At 43.4% G+C, this 21,262-nt stretch overlaps 1 protein-coding gene across 10 annotated transcripts in view; it reads left to right on the top strand.

The window, feature by feature from the left end:
* Positions 1 to 21,262, top strand: part of LOC135551751 (focal adhesion kinase 1-like) — a 242,328-nt gene that overhangs the window by 206,639 nt on the left and 14,427 nt on the right. For 9 of the 10 annotated variants that reach the window (XM_064982961.1, XM_064982959.1, XM_064982957.1 and 6 more), the window contains 7 exons: positions 1,463 to 1,574; positions 4,821 to 4,907; positions 12,044 to 12,181; positions 12,605 to 12,736; positions 19,896 to 19,958; positions 20,824 to 20,863; positions 21,088 to 21,191. In XM_064982961.1, coding sequence (XP_064839033.1) covers positions 1,463 to 1,574; positions 4,821 to 4,907; positions 12,044 to 12,181; positions 12,605 to 12,736; positions 19,896 to 19,958; positions 20,824 to 20,863; positions 21,088 to 21,191 — 676 coding nt within the window. The remainder of the gene's footprint in view (positions 1 to 1,462; positions 1,575 to 4,820; positions 4,908 to 12,043; positions 12,182 to 12,604; positions 12,737 to 19,895; positions 19,959 to 20,823; positions 20,864 to 21,087; positions 21,192 to 21,262) is intronic. The other variant, XM_064982954.1, reaches the window with a different exon arrangement.

The raw sequence follows: 21,262 nt of genomic DNA, 5'->3' as shown, positions 1-21,262 counted from the left end.
GGTAGATACAGATAATGGATAACACATTTGGAGGTAGATACAGATAATGGATAATACATTTGGAGGTAGATACAGATCATGGATAATACATTTGGAGGTAGATACAGATAATGGATAACACATTCGGTAATAGATACGAATAATGGATAATACATATAGTAATAGATACGAATAATGGATAACACATTTGGAGGTAGATACAGATAATGGATAACACATTTGGAGGTAGATACAGATAATGGATAATACATTTGGAGGTAGATACAGATAATGGATAATACATTTGGAGGTAGATACAGATAATGGATAATACATTTGGAGGTAGATACAGATAATGGGTAATACATTTGGAGGTAGATACATATAATGGATAACACATTTGGAAGTAGATACAGATAATGGATAACACATTTGGAGGTAGATACAGATAATGGATAACACATTTGGAGGTAGATACAGATAATGGATAATACATTTGGAGGTAGATACAGATAATGGATAACACATTTGGAGGTAGATACAGATAATGGATAACACATTTGGGGGTAGATACAGATAATGGATAACACATTTGGAGGTAGGTACAGATAATGGATAACACATTTGGAGGTAGGTACAGATAATGGATAACACATTTGGAGGTAGATACAGATAATGGATAACACATTTGGAGGTAGATACAGATAATGGATAATACATTTGGAGGTAGATACAGATCATGGATAACACATTTGGAGGTAGATACAGATCATGGATAACACATTTGGAGGTAGATACAGATAATGGATAACACATTTGGAGGTAGATACAGATAATGGATAACACATTTGGAGGTAGATACAGATAATGGATAACACATTTGGAGGTAGATACAGATAATGGATAACACATTTGGAGGTAGATACAGATAATGGATAACACATTTGGAGGTAGATACAGATAATGGATAACACATTTGGAGGTAGATACAGATAATGGATAACACATTTGGAGGTAGATACAGATAATGGATAACACATTTGGAGGTAGATACAGATAATGGATAACACATTTGGAGGTAGATACAGATAATGGATAACACATTTGGAGGTAGATACAGATAATGGATAACACATTTGGAGGTAGATACAGATAATGGATAACACATTTGGAGGTAGATACAGATAATGGATAACACATTTGGAGGTAGATACAGATAATGGATAACACATTTGGAGGTAGATACAGATAATGGATAACACATTTGGAGGTAGATACAGATAATGGATAATACATTTGGAGGTAGATACAGATAATGGATAACACATTTGTCTTCTGTTACATCTGAAGCGGAGAGGTGTCTGTGATAACTAAGAACATCATATTTAAAGTGTTTTGTGTATGTTAATTGTGTAGCAACCCCCTCCACTGTATCCCAGTCTGTGTTATGACTGTATGATAAGCGGACGTGTGTTCCCTGCAGTACAATCCTGGAGGAGGAGAAGGCCCAGCAGGAGGAGAGACTGAGGATGGAGATGAGACGTCAGGTCACTGTGTCCTGGGACTCAGGGGCCTCTGACGAGGCCCCCCCTAAAGTAAGAACCCTAATCCTACCCCCCTAAAGTAAGAACCCCCCCCCCCCCCCCAAAGTAGGTTTGGAAAATGTTCGCATTGCTACCAAAAGTCACTTGTATCAACGTGGCATGTTGTTATGGAGTCCCATCGATGGACATTGAAATCAGTGCTGGTCTGGACTCCACCCCAAAAAATATTTTAAAAAGACATACGGACAGGACCAAAACCAGACGTCGGCGTAGGGCCCCTTAGTGGGAAATGGCCATCAACAAATAAAAACCTGGAGGGGGGGTCTGTGGGGGGGATTTCATTCCAAATGCTCACTCAGCCAACTTATTCAGTACTTTGAGAGTCACTTACAGGAATTGCTTAATGTAAAGCTGGTGTTGATATTCACCCCTTCTCCTCTTTAAAGGGACAATCCATATGTTTGCATAAATACAAATAGCCATGTCTATGAAGTAATAGCCAGGGCCCGGCTCCCAGATGGCGATGGAACTTAAGCTTATGAGTGTTCTACAGCTGCACCATCGAGAGCATCCTGACCGGTTGCATCACCGCCTGCTATGGCAACTGCTCGGCATCTGACCATAAGGCGCTAGGGAGGGTAGTGCGTACAGCCCAGTACATCACTGGGGCCAAGCTTCCTGCCATCCAGGACCTATATAATAGGCGGTGTCACAGGAAAGCCCATAAAATTGTCAGAGACTCCAGTCACCTAAGTCATAGACTGTTTTATCTGCTACCGCACGGCAAGCGGTACCAGAGCACCAAGTCTAGGACCAAAAGGCTCCTTAACAGCTTCTACCCCCAAGCCATAAGACTGCTGAACAATTAATCACATGGCCATCGGACTATGCTACTTCCTGTTTATTATCTATGCAAAGTCACTTCACCCCTACCAACAGTTGAAGTCGGAAGTTTACATACACTTAGGTTGGAGTCATTAAAACTTGTTTTTCAACCACTCCACAAATTTCTTGTTAACAAACTATAGTTTTGGCAAGTCGGTTAGGACATCTACTTTGTGCATGACGCAAGTAATTTTTCCAACAATTGTTTACAGACAGATTATTTCCCTTATAATTCACTGTATCACAGTTCCAGTGGGTCAGAAGTTTACATACACTAAGTTGACTGTGCCTTTAAACAGCTTGGAAAATTCCAGAAAATGATGTCATGGCTTTAGAAGCTTCTGATAGGCTAATTGACATAATTTGAGTCAATTGGAGGTGTACCTGTGGATGTATTTCAAGGCCTACCTTCAAACTCAGTGCCTCTTTGCTTGACCTCATGGGAAAATCTAAATGAAACAGAAAATCAGAAAAAAAATTGTAGACCTCCAAAGTCTGGTTCATCCTTGGGAGCAATTTCCAAACGCCTGAAGGTACCACATTCATCTGGACAAACAATAGTACGCAAGTATAAACACCATGGGACCACGCAGCCGTCATACTGCTTAGGAAGGAGATGCGTTCTGTCTCCTTGAGATGAACGTACTTTGGTGCGAAAAGTGCAAATCAATCCCAGAACAACAGCAAAGGACCTTGTGAAGATGCTGGATGAAACAGGTACAAAAGTATCTATATCCACAGTAAAACGAGTCCTATATCGACATAACTTGAAAGGCCCCTCAGCAAGGAAGAAGCCACTGCTCCAAAACAGCCATAAAAAAGCCAGACTTTGGTTTGCAACTGGACATGGGGACAAAGATCATACTTTTTGGAGAAATGTCCTCTAGTCTAATGAAACAAAAATAGAACTGTTTGGCCATAAGGACCATCGCTGTGTTTGGAGGAAAAAGGTGGAGGCTTGCAATCTGAAGAACACCATCCCAACCGTGAGCACGGGGGTGGCAGCATCTTGTTGTGGGGGTGCTTTGCTGCAGGAGAGACTGGTGCACTTCACAAAATAGATGACATCATGAGGATTGAAAATTATGTGGATATATTGAAGCAACATCTCAAGATATCAGTCAGGAAGTTAAAGCTTGGTTGCAAATGGGTCGTCCAAATGGACAATGACCCCAAGCATACTTCCAAAGTTATGGCTTAAGGACAACAAAGTCAAGGTATTGGAGTGGCCATCACAAAGCCCTGACCTCGATCCCATAGAAAATTTGTGGGCAGAACTTAAAAAGCTTGTGCGAGCAAGGAGGCCTACAAACCTGACTCAGTTACACCAGCTTTGTCAGGAGGAATGGGCCAAAATGTACCCAACTTATTGTGGGAAGCTTGTGGAAGGCTACCCAAAACATTTGACCCTAACAATTTAAAGGCAATGCTTCCAAATACTAATTGAGTGTATGTAAACTTCTCACCCACTGGGAATGTGATGAAAGAAATAAAAGCTGAAATAAATCATTCTCTCTACTATTATCTGACATTTCACATTCTTAAAATAAAGTGGTGATCCTAACTGGCCTTAGACAGAGTATAGTTGTTCGGTATACAATAGACCAACGTAGCTATTGCTGTAGAGGAATGCTGTGTGCTGGGCACCCTTGGTAGAGCCTGAGTGGAGCAGGCATTGTGGTGCTCGTGTGAATGTCCTTTCTTTATCAGCTTCAAACCAATGCATACTCACATAAAACTTTAGTTTTTAATAGTTTAGCTACTAGTTTGTGGGATTCAACATCTGCCTTTTTCATGTGTAATGATTGTATTTTATCCATAAATAGTTTCCTCATCTGAGAATAATAAAGCTTCCTTATCTGATTTTATCTCTGGATGTGGGATCCAGCTCCTTCCTATGGTTGGAAGATAGATACATGTCAAGCATGCCATTGTGTACAAGATTTCTACAAAGGATAGCTTGGTGCTTTGCATCTAAAAGTCGATTAAGACTGGGGTTATAGTGTAAACATGTTTCTGAGGTGTCCTAGTAGTTAGAGCGTTGGCCCCAGTAACCAAAAAGTTGCTGGATCAAATCTCCGAGCTGACAAGGTAAAAATCTGTCGTTCTGCCCCTGACAAAGGCAGTTAACCCAGTGTTCCCCGGCCGTGGATGTTGATTAAGACAGCCCCCGCACCTCTCTGATTCAGAGGGGTTGGGTTAAAAGCAGAAGACACATTTCAGTTGAAGGCATTGTTGTACAACTGACTAGGTATCCCCCTTAGATATTTTAGGTAGCTTGATACAAGGACTCTCATTCCCTGTCCAATAGATGGGGATCACAACCTGTAGAAAGTCGATCTATCCCATGTGTACTTACTCCATGGGTACTTATATGCTTACTGCATGATCTGTCACCCCCTCTCTGAGCAGCCCAGCAGACCTGGTTACCCCAGCCCTCGGTCTAGTGAAGGATTCTACCCCAGCCCTCAGCATGCTGGACAGCTCAACCATTACCAGGTACTATACTGTACTATACTACTGTACTATACTATAACATACTATGCTACTATACTACTGTACTATACGACTATACTATACTACTATACTGCTGTAGTATACTACTATACTACACTGCTATACTACACTGTACTATGCTATAATATACTATACTACTGTACTCTACTATACTATACTATACTATACTATACTATACTATACTATACTATACTATAATATGCTATACTAACACACTTTTAACACAGAGAATGAGTGCCGATTGACATGGCAGCTCTGCTTCTAGCTCCAAAGCAACTTTACAGTATTTTGTCTTTGTGTGTGTTATTTCTTACTTTACTAGTCCATAATGTTATTTGTGTCATTACATACATCCGGGAAATAACTTTTGGATATCAGAACGGCGGTAACTCACCAGCATTACGACCAGGAATACGACTTTCCCGAATTGGGTTCTTTGTCCATACCCCCCAGGGCAATTGAACTCATCCCAGAGGTTGCTCCAAGACGCCAACATCGGAGAAGAGGTATTCTGAGTGGACTTCTAGTCCGACTCAGGAGGCGTGCACACCATCCACCGCTTCCAAGTATATTACTTGCTAATGTTCAGTCTCTGAATAATAAAGTAGATGAGCTCAGGGCGAGGATCTCCTTCCAAAGAGACATCAGGGACTGTAACATACTCTGTTTCACGGAATCATGGCTCTCTCTCATGATATACTTTCCCCGTCCATACAGCCAGCTGGGTTCTCAGTACATCATGCAGACAGGAATAAAGAACTCTCCGGGAAGAAGAAAGGCAGTGGTGTATGTTTCATGATTAACTACTCATGGTGTGATTGTGATAACATACAGAAACTCAGGTTCTTTTGTTTGCACGACCTAGAATACCTCACAATCAAATGCAGACCGTATTACCTCCCAAGAGAATTCTCTTCGGTTATAGTCACAGCCGTGTATATTCCCCCTCAAGCCGATACCGCGACGGCCCTCAAGGAACTAACTGGACTTTGCAAATTGGAAACCACATCCTGAAGCCGCATTTATTGTAGCTGGGGATTTTAACAAAGCATATTTGAGGAAAACACTACCGATGTTCTATCAACACATTGACTGTAGTACTTGTGCTGGAAAAACGCTGGACCACTGTTACTCCCTCTTCCGGGATGCCGACAATAAAATACCAAATACCAAATATGATTGAATACAAACAGCGTAGTTATTTCCTCCGTAAGGTAATCAAACAGGCAAAAAAGTCAGAGACGCAATTCAATGGCTCAGACACGAGACGTATGTGGCAGGCTCTTCAGACAATCACAGATTACAAAGGGAAAACCAGAGTCTTGCTCCCGGACAAGTTAAACACCTTCTTCGCCCACTTTGAGGATAACACAGTTCCACCGACGTGGCTTGCTCCCAAGGACTGTGGGCTCTCGTTCTCCGTGGATTACTTGAGTAAGACATTTAAGCGTGTTGCTGCCGGCCCAGATGGCATCCCTAGCTGCGTCCTCAGAGCGTAAGACCAGCTGGCGGGAGTGTTTACGGACATATTCAATCTCTCCCTATCCCAGTCTACTGTCCCCACATGCTTCAAGATGTCCACAATTGTTCCTGTACCCAAGAAGCTAAGATAACAACTAAATGACTACCGCCCTGTAGCACTCAATTCTGTCATCATGAAGTGCTTTGAGAGACTAGTCAAGGATCATATCACTTCTACTTTACCTGACACCCTAGACCCACTTCAATTTGCTTACCACCCTAGTAGATCCACACAATACAAGCGCCATCACACTGCACACTGCCCTAACCCATCTGGACAAGAGGAATATTTATATATAAATGCTGTTCATTGACTATAGCTCAGCCTTTAACACCATAGTACCCGCATCATTAAGCTCGGGGTCCTGGGTCTGAACCCTGCCCTGTGCAACTGGGCCCTGCCCTGTGCAACCCAGGTGTTGAAGGTAAGAAACAACATTTCCACTTTGCTGATCCTCAGAGTCCCCACAAGGGTGCGTGATCAGCCCCCTCCTGTACTTCCTGTTCACCCATGACTGCATGGCCATGCACGCCTCCAACTCAATCATCAAGTTTGCAGACAACACAACAGTCGGAGGTCTGATTACAAACAATGACGAGACAGCCTACAGGGAGGAGGTGAGGGCCCTGGTGGAGTGGTGCCAGGAAAATAACCTCAACGTCATCAAAACGAAGGAGCTGATGGTGGACTTCAGGAAACAGCAGAGGGAGAACGTCCCTATTCACATCGACAGGACCGCAGTGGAGAAGGTGGAAAGCTTCAAGTTCCTCTGCGTACACATCACTGAGAATCTGAAATGGTCCACCCACACAGACAGCGTTGTGAAATGTTCCAACCGCAGGAGGCTGAAGAAATTTGGCTTGGCCCCTAAGACCCTCACAAACTTTTACATATGCACAATTGAGAGCATCCTGTCGGGCTGTATCACCGCCTGGTACGGCAAGTGCACCGCCCGCAACTGCAGGGCTCTCCAGAGGGTGGTGCGTTCGGCCCAAAGCATCACCGGGGGCAAACTACCTGTCCTCCAGGACACCTACAGCACCCGATGTCACAGGAAGGTCAAAAAGATCATCAAGGACATCAACCATTCGAGCCACGGCCTGTTCACCCCACTATCATCCAGAAGACAAGGTCAGTACAGGTGCATCAAAGCTGGGACTGAGTGACTGAAAAACAGTTTCTGTCAAGGCCATCAGACTGTTAAATAGCCATCACTAGCCGGCTACCACCCGGTTACTCAAACCTGCACCATAGAGGCTGCTGCCCAATATACTGTACATAGACATGGAATCACTGGCCACTTTAATAATGGAACACTAGTCAGTTTAATAATGTTTACATATGGCTTTACTCATTTCATATGTATATACTGTGTTCTATTGTATTTAGTCAATGCCACTCCAACATCGCTCGTCCTAATATTTAGATATTTATTAATTCCATTCTTTTACTTTTAGATTTGTGTATTGTTGTGAATTGTTAGATACTACTGCACTGTTGGAGCTAGGAACACAAGCATATCGAATACACCCACAATAACATCTGATAAATATGTGTATGTGACCAGTAACATCTGATAAATATGTGTATGTGACCAATAACATCTGATAAATAAGTGTATGTTTATTTTATTTCACCTTTATTTAACAGGTAGGCTAGTTGAGAACAAGTTCTCATTTGCAACTGCGACCTGGCCAAGATAAAGCTTAGCAGTGTGAACAGACATCACAGAGTTACACATGGAGTAAACAATTAACAAGTCAATAACACAGTACAAAAAAAGGGGAGTCTATATACATTGTGTGCAAAAGGCATGAGGAGGTAGGCGAATAATTACAATTTTGCAGATTAGCACTGGAGTGATAAATGATCAGATGGTCATGTACAGGTAGAGATACTGGTGTGCAAAAGAGCAGAAAAGTAAATAAATAAAAACAGTGTGGGGATGAGGTAGGTGAAAATGGGTGGGCTATTTACCAATAGACTATGTACAGCTGCAGCGATCGGTTAGCTGCTCAGATAGCACATGTTTGAAGTTGGTGAGGGAGATAAAAGTCTCCAACTTCAGGGATTTTTGCAATTCGTTCTAGTCACAGGCAGCAGAGTACTGGAACGAAAGGCGGCCAAATGAGGTGTTGGCTTTAGGGATGATCAGTGAGATACACCTGCTGGAGCGAGTGCTATGGATGGGTGTTGCCGTGACCAGTGAACTGAGATAAGGCGGAGCTTTACCTAGCATGGACTTGTAGATGACCTGGAGCCAGTGGGTCTGGCGACGAATATGTAGCGAGGGCCAGCCGACTAGAGCATACAAGTCGCAGTGGTGGGTGGTATAAGGTGCTTTAGTGACAAAACGGATGGCACTGTGATAAACTGCATCCAGTTTGCTGAGTAGAGTGTTGGAGGCAATTTTGTAGATGACATCGCCGAAGTCGAGGATCGGTAGGATAGTCAGTTTTACTAGGGTAAGTTTGGCGGCGTGAGTGAAGGAGGCTTTGTTGTGGAATAGAAAACCGACTCTTGATTTTCGATTGGAGATGTTTGATATGAGTCTGGAAGGAGAGTTTACATTCTAGCCAGACACCTAGGTACTTATAGGTGTCCACATATTCAAGGTCGAAACCATCCAGGGTGGTGATGCTCGTCGGGCATGCGGGTGCAGGCAGCGATCGGTTGAAAAGCATGCATTTGGTTTTACTAGCGTTTAAGAGCAGTTGGAGGCCACGGAAGGAGTGTTGTATGGCATTGAAGCTCGTTTGGAGGTTAGATAGCACAGTGTCCAAGGACGGGCCGGAAGTATATAGAATGGTGTCGTCTGCGTAGAGGTGGATCAGGGAATCGCCCCCAGCAAGAGCAACATCATTGATATATACAGAGAAAAGAGTCGGCCCGAGAATTGAACCCTGTGGCACCCCCATAGAGACTGCCAGAGGACTGACAGCATGCCCTCCGATTTGACACACTGAACTCTGTCTGCAAAGTAATTGGTGAACCAGGCATGGCAGTCATCCGAAAAACCGAGGCTACTGAGTCTGCCGATAAGAATATGGTGATTGACAGAGTCGGAAGCCTTGGCAAGGTCGATGAAGACGGCTGCACAGTACTGTCTTTTATCGATGGCGGTTATGATATCATTTAGTACCTTGAGTGTGGCTGAGGTGCACCCGTGACCGGCTCGGAAACCAGATTGCACAGCGGAGAAGGTACGGTGGGATTCGAGATGGTCAGTGACCTGTTTGTTGACTTGGCTTTCGAAGACCTTAGATAGGCAGGGCAGGATGGATATAGGTCTGTAACAGTTTGGGTCCAGGGTGTCTCCCCCTTTGAAGAGGGGGATGACTGCGGCAGCTTTCCAATCCTTGGGGATCTCAGACGATATGAAAGAGAGGTTGAACAGGCTGGTAATAGGGCTTGCGACAATGGCGGCGGATAGTTTCAGAAATAGAGGGTCCAGATTGTCAAGCCCAGCTGATTTGTACGGTCCAGGTTTTGCAGCTCTTTCAGAACATCTGCTATCTGGATTTGGGTAAAGGAGAACCTGGAAGGGCTTGGGCGAGACGCTGCGGTGGGGGCGGAGCTGTTGGCTGAGGTTGGAGTAGCCAGGCGGAAGGCATGGCCAGCCGTTGAGAAATGCTTGTTGAAGTTTTCGATAATCATGGATTTATCGGTGGTGACTGTGTTACCTAGCCTCAGTGCAGTGGGCAGCTGGGAGGAGGTGCTCTTGTTCTCCATGGACTTCACAGTGTCCCAGAACCTTTTGGAGTTGGAGCTACAGGATGCAAACTTCTGCCTGAAGAAGCTGGCCTTAGCTTTCCTGACTGACTGCGTGTATTGGTTCCTGACTTCCCTGAACAGTTGCATATCGCGGGGACTATTCGATGCTATTGCAGTCCGCCACAGGATGTTTTTGTGCTGGTCGAGGGCAGTCAGGTCTGGAGTGAACCAAGGGCTGTATCTGTTCTTGGTTCTGCATTTTTTGAACGGAGCATGCTTATCTAAAATGGTGAGGAAGTTACTTTTAAAGAATGACCAGGCATCCTCAACTGACGGGATGAGGTCAATGTCCTTCCAGGATACCCGGGCCAGGTCGATTAGGAAGGCCTGCTCACAGAAGTGTTTTAGGGAGCGTTTGACAGTGATGAGGGGTGGTCGTTTGACTGCGGCTCCGTAGCGGATACAGGCAATGAGGCAGTGATCGCTGAGATCCTGGTTGAAGACAGCGGAGGTGTATTTGGAGGGCCAGTTGGTCAGGATGACGTCTATGAAGGTGCCCTTGTTTACAGAGTAAGGGTTGTACCTGGTGGGTTCCTTGATGATTTGTGTGAGATTGAGGGCATCTAGCTTAGATTGTAGGACTGCCGGGGTGTTAAGCATATCCCAGTTTAGGTCACCTAAAAGAACAAACTCTGAAGCTAGATGGGGGGCGATCAATTCACAAATGGTGTCCAGGGCACAGCTGGGAGCTGAGGGGGGTCGGTAGCAGGCGGCAACAGTGAGAGACTTATTTCTGGAGAGAGTAATTTTCAAAATTAGTAGTTCGAACTGTTTGGGTATGGACCTGGAAAGTATGACATTACTTTGCAGGCTATCTCTGCAGTAGACTGCAACTCCTGCTATGTGACCAATAGCATCTGCTAAATATGTGTATGTGACCAATAACATCTGATAAATATGTGTATGTGACCAATAACATCTGATAAATATGTGTATGTGACCAATAAAATGTGATTTGATTTACTGTGTATTACCCATAGAATTAGAATGGGGTTCCACGTCTCTTCTATTGATTCTATATCTGTGGTATTACTGTTTATTACTTTATACCGTTACCATTAAATATCAGAACCATTTCCATTGATAATGAGGTACTGACAATACTGGTTTAGTAAATGTATTTAAATGGAGCTGTCTTCATGAATATTTTTCTAGCTACTTGACAGTGGTTTGGTTCTTACTAGCTAGTGGTGTGTAGAGGGTGAGAACGTGATCAACTTTATCATCTGACGTAAAATGGTGAATTTATGGCGACCTGACTTGCCCTCTCTATTCCCATGGCAGCTGAGCTGGAATAGTGAATGCATTGAGAATGAGAAATTATATCTCCCCAAACTAAGTTATTTTACAGCACCTCAGCTCCCCGTAATACATTGCTGACAGCGGGAATTTCCTCTAACACTTTTTCAAACTGCTGGTATTGTTGACTTAAGGCTGATTTCACCTGCGGAAAAATCCACTCTCAGATTCTGTTGTTATCGCACTTGACTACGTTATCGCCTTAAAAGGCGTTCTGTGTGCCGGTTTGCATATTAATAGGTTATTGTCCTTTTATTTTCAGGTCAGTTATCTTTAGGATGTTTATCAGCCAGTGCTAATGTCACATGTCACACACAGGCCATGTCAGCCATGTATATGGCTCAGATATACATGAAATCCCATAGGTCTTTGTGTCTGGAGGGTAAATAATGAGGTACTGCGTTATACTGAAAGCTAACTGGGGCCTATGTTATATGATGAACAGCCTTGCCTCACATACAATACTTTTGTATCATCACAATCCTCTGGGGTTTTCACCTGTCGTCTGTCCTACCATATCCAGGTTGGGTACCCAGGCCCTCACGGTATTCCCGCTATGCCCAGTGGAGGGTACTCTCCCCAGGCCGGTGTTCTGGACCCTCAGGAGGCCTGGAACCACCACCGACCAGGAGACGTCCCCATGTGGTCCCCCAACATGGAGGTGAGAGAGAGCTCCACAAAAATATACACGTGTACTCGCCTTACTGTGGTTCTGCCAATTGTATTCAGGTGAAATTGCTGAATTTCATCGGCTATTGTCTGAGCTTGGTACATCTCTAGCAATCACAGATGAGGCTTATTACAAATCCACTGTCCTCTCTACCTCCCTCTCCCTCAATCGGCAGGGTAGCCTAGTGGTTAGAGCGTTTGACTAGTAACCGAAAGGTTGCAAGTACGAATCCCCGAGCTGACAAGGTACAAATCTGTCGTTCTGCCTTTGAACAGGCAGTAAACCCACTGTTCCCCGGTAGGCCGTCATTGAAAATAAGAATTTGTTCTTAACTGACTTGCCTAGTAAAATAAAGGTAAAAAAAAAAATTTTTTTTAATTAAAATCCCCCTCTGCCTGTCTTCTCCTCTCCCAGGACGGAGGTGTGTTGGACATGCGTGGTCTGGGCCAGGCGCTGCCCCCCCACCTGATGGAGGAGAGGCTGATGATACAGCAGCAGCAGATGAAGGAGGACCAGCGCTGGTTGGAGCAGGAGGAGTGCTTCCTGGTAAAGTCGTATGCTTCCCAGTCCAAACACTTTCTGATGTTTTTATCCATTTTGGTCTTCGGCAGGTTTTTTTTGGGCTGTTCGATCGCACAACATTTTTTATTGAGGCTTATCAGAGCTTGGGAGCTGAAGTTTACACCCCTTCGTCAGTGATTGGTCAACAGTAGGGATTTGTCAAATTAAATGTTGGTTGTCATTCAACGACAGAAGACTAGTTTTCATGCACATTTTTTCACTTGTGAAATACTGCACCAAACATTAGTTAGATGTACAATTGCGCAACTAAGTCCTCTACAAAAATGTTTTTTTTTTTGAGTAAGCGGTCTTGTCTCAAAAGGTAACATTGCCGCTTTTTTCTAGTTTTTCAAATTGTATTTTAAGTTCACTCCGCCTCGCTGAGTTCTGCTAGGAGTAAAACAAAGCTATGTATGAAGACGCCTTAACAGACCCTTATTCACCACCTACTGACACACACGTGCACCGTCCTGAGAGAAAGGGAGAGAGAGAGAGAGGTTGAGGACCAGCGCTGGCTGGAGATCGTCCTGGTAACAGCCTCTTATCAACCTTATTCACCCAGTACCATTTGGCTACTTCATGTTTTACCCCACACTGGCTCCCTCTCGCTATCATGCTAAAACACCAGCTAATACACTCTCAATCTCACCTTTGGTTATTTGGATCCCCAATTAGGATGTGTATTAGCAACAGCACCTTTCATCCTCTGTTTGTACCTCACAAACTCCTGCTAAATAGAAACATATGCTCTCTACCTCAGTCTACACCCTCGTTGTCAATCACTTGATCCTTGTGACTGAGAGACATACTCTCTCTACGTAAGATTTAATGTCAATTTAATGTTTTTTTAACCTTTAATTTATCAGGTAGTTATACAGAGACCAAGGTGTCTTTTATAGATGAGCACATCAATATAAAGGCAAAATGCAAGCAGAAAGGAAAACACGGTCATAAAAAACAAACACATTCATCAGTAATAAGGTCCGCAATCAGCCTTCTGAATTGACCTAGTGACACCAGATCACAAGGTCCTCAACCAGCCTTCTGAATTGACCTAGTGACACTAGATCACAAGGTCCTCAACCAGCCTTCTGAATTGACCTAGTGACACCAGATCACAAGGTCCTCAACCAGCCTTCTGAATTGACCTAGTGACACTAGATCACAAGGTCCTCAATCAGCCTTCTGAATTGACCTAGTGACACCAGAACACAAGGTCCTCAACCAGCCTTCTGAATTGACCTAGTGACACCAGAACATCACATTCATCAGTAATAAGGTCCGCAATCAGCCTTCTGAATTGACCTAGTGACACCAGAACATCACATTCATCAGTAATAAGGTCCGCAACCAGCCTTCTGAATTGACCTAGTGACACCAGATCACAAGGTCCTCAACCAGCCTTCTGAATTGACCTAGTGACACCAGAACACAAGGTCCTCAACCAGCCTTCTGAATTGACCTAGTGACACCAGAACACAAGGTCCTCAACCAGCCTTCTGAATTGACCTAGTGACACCAGAACACAAGGTCCTCAACCAGCCTTCTGAATTGACCTAGTGACACCAGAACACAAGGTCCTCAACCAGCCTTCTGAATTGACCTAGTGACACCAGAACACAAGGTCCTCAACCAGCCTTCTGAATTGACCTAGTGACACCAGAACACAAGGTCCTCAACCAGCCTTCTGAATTGACCTAGTGACACCAGAACACAAGGTCCTCAATCAGCCTTCTGAATTGACCTAGTGACACCAGAACACAAGGTCCTCAACCAGCCTTCTGAATTGACCTAGTGACACCAGAACACAAGGTCCTCGACCAGCCTTCTGAATTGACCTAGTGACACCAGAACACAAGGTCCTCAACCAGCCTTCTGAATTGACCTAGTGACACCAGAACACAAGGTCCTCAACCAGCCTTCTGAATTGACCTAGTGACACCAGAACACAAGGTCCTCAACCAGCCTTCTGAATTGACCTAGTGACACCAGAACACAAGGTCCTCAATCAGCCTTCTGAATTGACCTAGTGACACCAGAACACAAGGTCCTCAACCAGCCTTCTGAATTGACCTAGTGACACCAAAACATCACATTTATGAACATTTAGAATATTTTTCCAGAAATAAGGTACAAGAAACTAAAAATGGATTCACCTAATTCAGTAGAGACAAGGAATTTGAAAAGTTAGCAATCCCTGAGACCGGGGGCTGGTAAGTCTACAGTTTAGTAATGATAGACTGGTAACTCACAAGTCTACAGTTTAGTAATGATAGGCTGGTAACTCATAAGTCTACAGTTTAGTAATGATAGACTGGTAACTCATAAGTCTACAGTTTAGTAATGATAGACTGGTAACTCACAAGTCTACAGTTTAGTAATGATAGACTGGTAACTCATAAGTCTACAGTTTAGTAATGATAGACTGGTAACTCATAAGTCTACAGTTTAGTAATGATAGACTGGTAACTCATAAGTCTACAGTTTAGTAATGATAGACTGGTAACTCATCAGCGACGCCCCTTGCACTGAGATGCAGTGCCTTAGCCCGCTGCGCCACTCAGGAGCCCTAATCAATATGCTTTTTAAAGCCCTGATCAATATGCTTTTTAAAGCCCTGATCAATATGCTTTTTAAAGCCCTGATCAATATGCTTTTTAAAGCCCTGATCAATATGCTTTTTAAAGCCCTGATCAATATGCTTTTTAAAGCCCTGATCAATATGCTTTTTAAAGTCCTGATCAATATGCTTTTTAAAACTATAATCAATATGCTTTTTAAAGCCCTGATCAATATGCTTTTTAAAGCCATAATCAATATGCTTTTTAAAGCCATAATCAATATGCTTTTTAAAGCCCTAATCAATATGCTTTTTAAAGCCCTAATCAATATGCTTTTTAAAAGACAGATATTAATCTATCCAGATGCTCAGATATTTGTGATCCGGGACGTGATCAATATGGACACCATCCAAAATACATAATAAAATAAATCATCAGTTCATTTTGCACTCTAAAGAACAATATATACTTAGTTTTACCTGCAGTCAATACTAATTTCAAGTCAATAAGGTTTTTCTGTAATTCAATGAAGACAGACTGTAGTTCAAATAGAGCCTGGTCTACTGTCACCTTTCGTTGTGTCCAGAAAACCTGATTTAACACCATCAGTAGATACACATAGAGTTCGATCTGTAAAGTAATCTTTAAAGCAGCTACATGCAACCTGGTCTAGGCCATTTTGAGGGGGGCAGGAGTACAATGATTCAGCAGGCAGAGGGGCAGAGAGCTGCAGCAGAAATGGATTAAACATATCAGCCCCAGTGGGTTTTATTTTACATCAATCTTAAGCAAGGCAACACATCACATCATAGTAAATTGTTGAAATGAAAACAAAGATTCCCTAGAAGTTGACGGGTTAACTGTCAAGTCGGCTAGAGGCGGGCAGAGGGAAGAGCAGTCGATTGACTGACCAGGGTCATTTAAACCACAGTTCCTCTCAAATAAAAAGCCTGCCGAGATGATAAAATGATTAAAAGCATCACTTATCCCATTCTTCTCATTTATGATGCCAGATTCAGACAGAACTTGCTTAGCAGGGAAGAAGAGGAATTTGTACGCTTCTGTGCATTTACTGTTTTCAAAAATGAAGGATCACCTGTGGTCAAAGATGGAGCTTAAAAAGTATTTTTGATTGAGCTTTCTTAATCAAGATTGTACATCTGTTTCTCAGTTTGTCTGAAATATTGCCAGTCTACTACAGAGTCAGTTTTCCTTGCTTTGGCCCAGGCCGGAGTTCTCATCTGGATGACAGATCGATCTAACCTTTGGTTTTCTTTCAGAGCTATGAATTGTTTCAGAGGGGCGTGTTCATCTGCCAGAGGAATAAATGTTGAGGAGAAATGTTGTAGAGCCAACGCAGGGTCAGGAATACAGGAACATGGCATGTTAGAACCTTAACTTTGTTAAATGTCCCTTAATTAAAAGAAAAGTTGTGTTTTTGTTGATTGTTATCTCTAAAACATATTATAGGATAATGATCACTGAGATCATATGCAAATACCCCACTAGACAAATATTTATGGTGGTTATTAGTAAGCATTCAGTCAATCATTGAGGAGTTAACAGGGTTTTTCACATTTAGCCATGTGGATTTTGAGATCAATTGAGTATTATCCAGAGTAACTTACAGTGAGTGCATTCATCTTAATATAGCTGGGTGGAGACGACCACTGATCACAGTTAGTGCATTCATCTTAATATAGCTGGGTGGAGACAACCACTGATCACAGTTAGTGCATTCATCTTAATATAGCTGGGTGGAGACAACCACTGATCACAGTTAGTGCATTCATCTTAATATAGCTGGGTGGAGACAACCACTGATCACAGTTAGTGCATTCATCTTAATATAGCTGGGTGGAGACAACCACTGATCACAGTTAGTGCATTCATCTTAAGATAGCTGGGTGGAGACAACCACTGATCACAGTTAGTGCATTCATCTTAATATAGCTGGGTGGAGACAACCACTGATCACAGTTAGTGCATTCATCTTAATATAGCTGGGTGGAGACAACCACTGATCACAGTTAGTGCATTCATCTTAATATAGCTGGGTGGAGACAACCACTGATCACAGTGAGTGCATTCATCTTAATATAGCTGGGTGAGACAACCACTGATCACAGTTAGTGCATTCATCTTAAGATAGCTGGGTGAGACAACCACTGATTACAGTTAGTGCATTCATCTTAATATAGCTGGGTGGAGACAACCACTGATCACAGTTAGTGCATTCATCTTAATATAGCTGGGTGGAGACAACCACTGATCACAGTGAGTGCATTCATCTTAATATAGCTGGGTGAGACAACCACTGATCACAGTTAGTGCATTCATCTTAAGATAGCTGGGTGAGACAACCACTGATTACAGTTAGTGCATTAATCTTAATATAGCTGGGTGGAGACAACCACTGATCACAGTTAGTGCATTCATCTTAATATAGCTGGGTGGAGACAACCACTGATCACAGTGAGTGCATTCATCTTAATATAGCTGGGTGGAGACAACCACTGATCACAGTTAGTGCATTCATCTTAATATAGCTGGGTGGAGACAACCACTGATCACAGTTAGTGCATTCATCTTAATATAGCTGGGTGGAGACAACCACTGATCACAGTTAGTGCATTCATCTTAAGATAGCTGGGTGGAGACAACCACTGATCAGTCATAGTAAATACGCTTGCGTTTACTTTTATTTTATTCAATGAACTGTTACCCAGTCAGTCTCTCCCAGAACCATCATATCAGTAGTATGCCACTGACTGTTTAGTTGGGGTAAACATCTGGATTGGATTACAGTGTCACGCACACTAGTGTTTTCTCTACTAGCTCAACCCCTCCTGGGGTTGTTCTCTGCTGGAGGAGATCCAGATCATTGTTGTTTTCATTCAGTGAAATAAGGTGGGAAGAGTGATCTTCTCCCTCGCCGTTTGATATGGAGAGAAAAGGGGATCCATTTGTAAAACAAAGCTGTAAAGGTGTGTGAATGTGTCAGAGAGACCCGAACCCTGATCACAAACTCATCTCGTGAGGGAAAATCAGGGATCAGCCAGCATTCATTCTCTTTTCTTTGCAGAGCTAGACTCTCTGGAGAGCTAGACTGATTATATGAATTATAGGATGGTTAAAGATGACAGTAGTACTACCTAGCTGCTGTTGGCTTTATATTTCATATTTAATACTCATACAAGTATATGATCCATGTCCAGAATAGGCCATCTACATTGTTTGAGCAATATATTGAAAATTACCTTCGTGGAAATAATACATTGATAAAGGACACATTTTGTGGCCCTTGAAAATGTTTGTTGTGTTGCCGCGTCCAACATGACAATTGCATAGGACTTAAGATTTTTCTAAACTGGATTTAAAGGGATCTTTAAAAGTTCTGGTATTTGAGAAGCCAGCCTCTGATAACAGTCCCTTCCCACCCCTTCATGATCCCTCTCCCTCCCAGAAGGCTTTCCTGTGGAAAATATTTTGGTCTGCGTCTGTTTATCCACAGCCCCGGCCAGCCAGGGTTCAGAGGGAGAGCAATCATTAATGCTGCCTGTTTCATTTGGCCGCCAGATATTGTGGTGAGGATGGGTGGAAATCTCAGCCAGTGTTCATGCTGTTCTCAGAATTAGAAAGATCCTTTAGGCGGATCTGGCAACAGAACCGACGACACTGACGTGGTCTTCCTTTGTATACCTTAGCCACTGTACCATTTAGACATTCACTATCTTTATTCATGGGATTTGTGTGTAATATTCGGTTTCATATGATTATGTATTCCTGTACACAAATAAGGGTTGAGATCGTCAACTGGGGGAAAGTAAAGGAGGGAGGGAGGGAGGGAGAGAAGGAGGTCTGACACAGAGCAAGAGGAGTCTGCTGTGGGATCAGTCTCTGCTTGACTCCGTCAGACACTTTTAAGCCTTCCTCATCCAGCAGCAAAAACATCAGGCTGTTTTGCCGTCTCACTCTGCCGATGGGACCACCGCTGTCCACAGAGCTCAGAGGATGCACCTTTTCAAGTCCTGCTTTGGAAAACCGGTACAGATCATGGCTGGGAAGGGGTGGTGGTTGTTTTGGTGGCTTTCTGTGTGGATTTGTACTGCTGGTACTTGGATATCTGGAAAGATGTTTTAACTCTCAACCAGGTGCTCCTGAAGCTCTGAGGATTCCTTCTGTGCAAATAGTTATCTCACTGCACTCACTGTGTTTGCATATCTTTGTGGTCAGTGGTCACGGTGGCATAAATATATTTTAGATTGTACTGGATGGATGATTGGTTGATTTGGTATTGTTTGTTTGTAGCAGGGAATGAGGGTTAACACAGCAAGATAAAAGAACAGATCCGTTCCAAACGGAATTGTGAGTTCTATGTTCTCATGGAATGAAACACTAGTGAGAAATCGGCAGTCATTTCATCTTATGTTGTAAGAAACAGACTCTATAGTATTCTATTTCAAGACTACTGTAACAATGGTTTTAGTGATAAATTAGGTTTTAATCTTTGAGGTTGTGGTTATGAGGTGGTCAGATGTAGCTAGCTAGCTCTCTGACCCTCTGCTATGTGTTCTCGTCAGAAGCCAGAATCCAGGAACTCGCGGGGCAGCATTGACAGGGAAGACTGCAGTCTCCAGGGGCTGGTGAGTTTCCCATGACCCACCATTTGTTTAGGTTCATACCCCCAGGGGGATGGAGCAGGAAATATTGTTTTTCAAAAAACCAATGTATTTATTACATTTTTCCATTTCAATCATTTTTTACAACAGACATTTTGTCTGAATTTTATAGCGCTGGCCTCAGTAATATACACATATACTACCTTAGGGATGTTCGGTCCTGGAGGTCCCAAACACGTCTGTTTTTTCTTTCTACCTGGTAGTTAATTGCACTCACCTGGTGTCCCAGGTCTGAATTAGTCCCTTGTTAGAAGGACAGAAAACCAGAAGTGTTTCGGCCCTCCTGGACCGGTATTGAACAGCCCTGTTGTAGCTGGACACTCTCAACCAGCCCAGTCCCACTAGGCTGACATATTGGGACTATGGAGGGTGGGAACTGAACTGTGGCAACAGTTTCTCATGCCATCATCTCTCTCTCTCTCTCTGCTGCTGGATAATCTTTAAAAACAGGCGTCAGCTACAGAACACCCACAAACCAACCAGACCCATTCACACAGTAATTACAGAACAAAACTGGGCTGAGTGGGTCTCGGCTCTGAGAAGAGGAAACATCAGAATGTAGAGGGGAGAAGAAAAAACCATCGTGTGTTAAAATCAAGAGAGGATAAGGTTTTGGGGAGGAGCTGGAGAATTGTAGCTGTCTGCTTGTCTCTGGGGGTCTGAGATATGTTGTGCTGTTAGCTACAGGGTACCCACAACAACACTGAAACACACTGGGCCCATGGGAAGCCCTAATCCAGAGTGCTGTTGGAAAAGCACAGCCAGACAGACAGAAAAGTGCCAGTGTGCCTTTCTAATCATTTGTTTGTGTTTCTATGTTTCCCCTCAGACAGGAAACATATACCAACCAGTGGGACTGGGGAAATCAGGTAAGACAGTCCCTCAGCACATATGTCACTCCACAAGACAGTCCCTCGGCACATATGTCACTCCACAAGACAGTCCCTCGGCACATATGTCACTCCACATACATGTCACTCCACATACTGGAATGGCAACATGAGTCTATCTTCTCTGTGTGTTCTGATATTCATTTATCTTTCTCTCTTTGAGAGACACACACACACACACTAACTCTCCTCCCTCCTCTCAGAGCATGTGGCCCCTCCAAAGAAGCCTCCTCGTCCTGGAGCCCCCAGCCACCTGGGCAGTCTGGCCAGCCTCAACCCTTTAGAAAGCTACAACGAGGGGGTCAAGGTACAGAAACACTCACAGCACCAAGACAACACTGTTTTAATGTCTTACTCCAGGGTCACCATCACAGCACC

The sequence above is a fragment of the Oncorhynchus masou genome, chromosome 13 (assembly GCF_036934945.1).
Source record: "Oncorhynchus masou masou isolate Uvic2021 chromosome 13, UVic_Omas_1.1, whole genome shotgun sequence".
NCBI lineage: Eukaryota > Metazoa > Chordata > Actinopteri > Salmoniformes > Salmonidae > Oncorhynchus > Oncorhynchus masou.
The sequence above is the reverse complement of the archived record's forward strand: the minus strand, read 5'-3'. Positions and strand labels throughout refer to the sequence as shown.